Below are 6,000 nucleotides of genomic sequence, written 5' to 3'. Positions count from 1 at the left end.
TCAATTTAGCTTGAGATAAAACGAAGCAGAAGAGCTCAGGAAACGGGTCCAAGACTATCTAAAGGATTGCACTTTAAACACAGTAAAACACAAACTCTGGCAAACAAAGTCTTATCATTCTGAGAAAGAGGGTTTTGAGATTTTTCCACAGTTGCCTTACAGTTCATCTGTCAAACGGGTCTTGTGCCTTTTTGACAGCTAGGTCTTTTCTGGCAATGATTGATCGTTTGGCAAGCCGAAGAACTAATGCTTCTTTCAGGCTCAGAAACTGGAAAACAGACAAAGGAAAGTTCTCAGCTCGTAAAAAAAAACACGCTTTCATTGTCACTAACAGCGATGGCACATCATCTGAACCCTGTCAGCACCGGGGTATCTATCGCACGGGGGGGACCATGGCTCAAATATTGCCTTCCAAGGTAAGACCAAGACTTAAAGACAGGACAAGATCTCATACTGGAGTCATTTTTTACTCGACGATCAAAAAACAAACTTCAGATCAAGTTATTTTAGTAACTTTATCTGGAATTTCTAGAACAATATCACAAATCTCTCAAGAAATAAAACTCAAATTAATTTTTATGTTTGAAATCTGCATTGTTGGATTCATTCAGATGACTACAGGATTTTTTTGCATTTATGCTTGTTTTTCCGTAAGTGGAGTCAGTTCATCCAAAAAGCTGCGTTGAAACACACAAAAGTTAACCAAAAATTTGCTTAATAAGTTTAAACAATCTTCCTCTTGTGGAAACAAATAGGATAGGATGATTTTTAGCATCTAGTAATTTAAAATGACGTACTGAAAGTCAAAGAAAGTAGTTCCACATGTTTTTAACCGAAGGACAAGGAAACAAATTTCAGCTTTAATACGACTCGGCCCACAAACCGACAGAACCTCTGAGGATGGCCCGGCTTCTTTTTAAAAAAGAAGAGAAGTATAAATTATATTATCTAGACAGGTTAAACTCTCAAGATTTCAGGTTGGAATTGGTGACACCTGTTGTTACCATGGTTACAAACAAACTGGAGTAATCTGCTCTTCCTGTTGTTCAACGTCCTCTTTTTGGGATATTTAAAACTAAACATTTGTTTTCGTAAAAAGAATCTGAACCCATCTCACATTTCCAGATATAAGCTTTAAATCATCGCCATTGGTGCGTTGGGGCGCCACGCATTAAACCCCCCCCCCCACTTTGATTCGACCATCACAAAGCTCCTTTGATTCTGGCGGCGTCTCATTTCTGTCTTTACAGTCCGCCCGCTGCTCTTCTTCTTCTTCCTCGCTCCCGCCTGTTGATCAGATAGTCCTGTAACTAATGAAAAGCGTCACGGAAGCGACAGCAAGATTAATGAAGTATCCCGAGCTGCACTTGAATGCAGCACGCCTGGCGCTTCTCCTGCAGGGGCCGACGCCACTACCACCGCCGCTTAACCGCTATTTATGGTGACAAATAATGGCCCGTTCTGTTGCGACACCTGCAAGTCAAGGTCAAAAAACATATTTGCTCCAGCCGGTGGAGGACAGAGGGGGTACAAGCAGGGGGGGGGGGGGTAAAAGGAAGGAAGGATGGATGGGGGAACGGAGGACAAAGGGGAAGGAAACAGCTTCCCTTTCAGATGGAGAAGAGAATAGAAGTTATTTACTGGGGATGGACTCTGTGGAGTTTGTCGGGGGAGATGGTGGGAGTGGGGGCGGGGTGGGGGGGTGGACTGGGAGAATGGGAATTCTAGATTAATTGAAAACATCTGCTGTGCAAAATGGCTTCAGCCGAGGAGCCTGAAGGGGAAGATAGCGGCTCTCCAGAATGCTTATTCTATTCGACTCGCTGTTCTTTATTTATTTTTCAGCTCATGAGGAGACGGCTGATGATGTCACCAGCTGCCCACCCGTGTGTGTGTGTGTGTGTGTGTGTGTGTGTGTGTGTGTGTGTGAACGTGTGTGTGTGCAGACAGACATCGCTCTGATCAAGAAAACATCTCATTCGCAGTCGATACCGGCGGGCAGGAGCTCAGCAGCCGTCAATTCTATCTGACCTTCAGCGTGTGTGAGAAAGAACCGATGCCCAGGCAGAGGTTAAACACACACACACACACACACACACACACACACACACACACACACACACACTCAGGATTGTTTGAACTTCTGCTGTACAAACACACGACACCTGTACGGAGACACAGGTGCAAACACGCGTTGGGTTTTTACTTCTTGCACACAAACACACGCGTGTGCAAACACAAACACACGCGTGAGGAGTCATTGTTTTCTTGTCAGATTGATCAGGACACGATGAAAAGGAATCGAGTGTTATTAAACAATAATAAATAGAATTAAATGTTTTGGGTTTTTTTTACCCTGAATGAAGGAGAAATACAGAGAATAAAAATTTCAGCAGCAGATAAATTTCAAAGAAGAAGAAGGAAGCCGTCGCTGTTGGGATTAAGTTAAGAATCTGAACACCGGAGGCGACAATCTGGTTGGGTTTTCACAACAAACACCGTCTGTTGAGGGTGGAAGTGGAATCCACCGCTGAACGTTCTGCATTAACATCTATTTATTAGAGTAAACATTAAAAACACCTCCTGATTACTTGTCTTCCAAACTGAACCATCAGATGCGTTCAGACACACTTTAGCGTAACCTGGAGTAGCTAGCATCAGCAGCTAACAGGTCGTACTGGCATCCATCCGCTCAATCTACCCCGAAATGGGACGCGGCCGATTTATTAAGGAAATTACCAGTCTGAGCTAATTTGCATATTGACATGTTATCACAGCAGCAGCTGTAAAGGAGCTCGCAGTGCCGACGGGGAAGACGAGGAGTTGTTGGCCCCCCCTGCTTCGTGGCTCTGCTCCAATCAAGGACAAAAGATTAATCAATTCAAGATGTGCTAATCCTAATCCTTCCTTTACCCTAGCGTAAGAAATATCAGACAATACAGGAAGCAGTCGATTTGCAAACGTCTCAGTTTGTGCCCGTTACGTAACCGACGGTTTGCATCCAATGTTGAAGGCGAGGCCGAACTGGATTCGTGATGCCAAGCGTTTTAGCGTCTGTAAGTGCGTCTTCAAGTGATTTCAACCACTTTATTGTTGACCGTACGGCTGTTTCGCAGCCTTAATTATTTCTTGATCATAAATATTTAAGGGTCAGCTTGTTTATCTCTTTGTAAATGCTCCAGATAGACGAGCCGCCGTCGACTCAGGGCTGCAGAAGCGGAGCGTCGACAGCCTGTTATCAGGTCCTGTTCAGTCTGATTGCAACGTCCAGAGAGAGAGAACGAAAAGAGGACAGGAGAGAGAAACGGTGTCTTTGTGAGAGCAAAAAAAAAAAAAAAAACAGGACAGAAGGGAGTGAAATTCAACAAAAAGACCGTCTGAGAGAAACGAGAGGGCGTCATCAGCGAAAGGTGAAACAGCGGTGTAAAAAAAGAAGGAGGAGATGTTCTTAGTCTTCTTTAATTTCAACCGTTTGATTCTTCTAGCTACGTAAACAAGAAAACCAGCTTTCTGTAATTGGAGTCGACATTTAGAGGAGAACAAACATGACGGAAAAAAAAACCAGAAACGTAAACGAAGCAGCGACTAAACCTGAACGCGGCATCTGAAGTGTTAAACATAGAGATGCGAGAGGTCACGAGGAGTAATTTGATTACTTAAACAGTCGGTCAATGTTGTGCCGTCGGTGGCGTTTTTTTAAAGATTGAGAGAAATCGCTCTCATTGGCTGCTCGACTAAAAAAATTAAACAAAACCGAGGAGTTCACACACAGAATGCTCTTCTGCTGGTTTATTTGTCATCCCAGCACTAAAAAATGTTCGCAAGCACACGACCATCTGGAATCAGGCAACTGAAGACCAACACAGGGAGAGCGGTGTGAAGGTGGCCGGGTCTTCTGCGGTCCTGCTGATATGGAGGATTATTCCTCCTGATAGAATCTGCTGGCTGACGGGCCGCCGATGCGTTCAGGTGCAGCTTTTTTTGGCGCGGAAACAGGCGTGGACTGTTCTGCAGATGGGACAACAGGCGCCGCTCCATCTGTTGGTGTCAGAATAGTAAGAACCTGACAGGCTGTGCAGCTCCAGGTATCCCTGAATGATGATGATGATGATGATGATGATGATGATGATGATGATGATGATGCTCGTCTGGCTGATCTTTTAACCGGATGTTGTGTTTGGACAGACAGGGTCGTAAATGAGGAAGAGTTGTGAGTCCGAAACCAAAATAATGGGCTGAAAGAGGCCAAAGTGACCAATGCTAAAGGGCATTGCTACAAACAGCCACTAAAATCAAGCTGGAATCAAATTTTAATTCATTTTATTTAATAAATATAAACATCGCAGAACCACACGAAAGACAAACAACCACAAACATGTTGGACCCGACATATCCACCGGACGTTCATCTTTTTGGAGGTGTGAGGTGGGAGGTGCCCTTAAATTTGCTGGAATAGGCTCCAGCAACCCCCGTGACCCACAAAAAGCAGTACAGAAAATGAATAAATGTGAACAGACTATTCGTTTTTACGGGACGCCACCTTGTCGTTTTCATCTTTAAAGCCATAAATAAAATCTGGATTTGCCTCCATCCTTTCCAAACCTCCTGAATCCAGATGACCTCGCCTGACCTCTCCGGGAAAATTTCATCCTGATCCGTTCCGATCAGCCGCCTCGGCAGAGGAAATAAAAATATCAAAGGAGCTTCGGAGCAACGGCTCAGCACCTACGTATTCATATTTTAAACAGTGGGCTCGCAGCTGAGGGATGCTGATCTACTTCCTGCGTGTTGCTGAATGTCCTACATAATCTGATTTCTCACAGTAAATATAATTTTCCCTGGTATGACCTGGAAACGGAGACATGGAGGAACCGTAAGACAAGTCAAGAAATTTGGTGAGAGAGGAAGAAAAAAAAAAAAGGAGGAGAAGGAGATCAAGTGAAGAAGAGGAAGGCGGGAGGAAGAGGAGTCTGGTTTGACACGTGAAGATGAGACCCCTCAGAGGAGGAGAGGCATTCGTGGAGAAAGAAAAAGAAGTGAAGGGTTCTGCCGTGAGGAGGAGGAGGAGGAGGAGGAGGAGGAGGAGGAGGAGGAGGAAGACGGTGGAGGAGGAGGAGGCAGGGGAAGAGCTAGAGAGGAGGGGAGGAGACCAGACGGGACCGGAGTGAGGAGAGAGAGGCAGATCCAGAGGTCCTCAGACGGCTGCAGCGTGCAGACCGGCCGTTGAAGCCGCCGCACTTGCTTCAACACACACACTGACACACACACTGACACACACACACACACACACACCCCTGCGGAGCGTGGAGACATGCTCAGGCTCCCGTCCGCCGACACACACACACTGGCAGGGCACCAGAGAGGAATTACAGCGGACCCCCGAGCCTGAGGAGCGATGGAGAGCAGCATGTTCTTCGGTGAGTTGGGATGTGTGTGTGTGTGTGTGTGTGTGTGTGTGTGTGTGTGGAGTTTCTTCATCTAAATGTGTGTGTGTGAGGAGGGCAGGTGGAAACACCTGCAGGACCTGTGGGTCTGATCCCAGGCTGGGGGTAAACTCCCTTTGGACGGGGGCGAGAGTCCAGGAGAACATCTGAACCTTCAAGGAGGTGTCCTGAACAGGTTGCATGGACGTGTTGAGCAGCTCTTCCTCCTCCTCTTCCTCCTCTTCCTCCTCCTCTTCCTCCAGCTGTTTGTGCTGCTGATAATCCAGCGGTTCGACCACCTGACGGTCTGGACTAACTCAGATTAGATTGGAATTGAGAGCCTGGAGAGACACAATCCACCGTCTGCGTCAGACAGACGTCCCATCCTCCGGTCGTTACGGCAACCGGCAGCAACGCAATTCAACTTGATTCATATAAAAACTGCATTTAATTACTTTCCACGAGTTCAAAATGAAAGGTCGCATTTAATTCAACGTCAGAATAAAACAACAGAAGAAATGTTTTTATATTTATTTAGTTCACGCTCATATTTATTTATGCTTAAATTTAATTAAAA

General features: G+C 45.7%; 1 protein-coding gene across 1 annotated transcript in view; it reads left to right on the top strand.

Moving 5' to 3' along the window:
• The first annotated feature begins 5,130 nt into the window (after positions 1-5,130).
• The window catches only part of znf385d (zinc finger protein 385D), a 50,835-nt gene continuing 49,965 nt past the window's right edge, over positions 5,131-6,000 (top strand). The window contains exon 1 of the mRNA XM_068324508.1: positions 5,131-5,417. Coding sequence (XP_068180609.1) covers positions 5,396-5,417 — 22 coding nt within the window. The 5' untranslated portion in view covers positions 5,131-5,395. The remainder of the gene's footprint in view (positions 5,418-6,000) is intronic.

This window comes from Antennarius striatus, chromosome 9, assembly GCF_040054535.1.
Source record: "Antennarius striatus isolate MH-2024 chromosome 9, ASM4005453v1, whole genome shotgun sequence".
Taxonomy (NCBI): Eukaryota; Metazoa; Chordata; class Actinopteri; order Lophiiformes; family Antennariidae; genus Antennarius; species Antennarius striatus.
The sequence above is the reverse complement of the archived record's forward strand: the minus strand, read 5'-3'. Positions and strand labels throughout refer to the sequence as shown.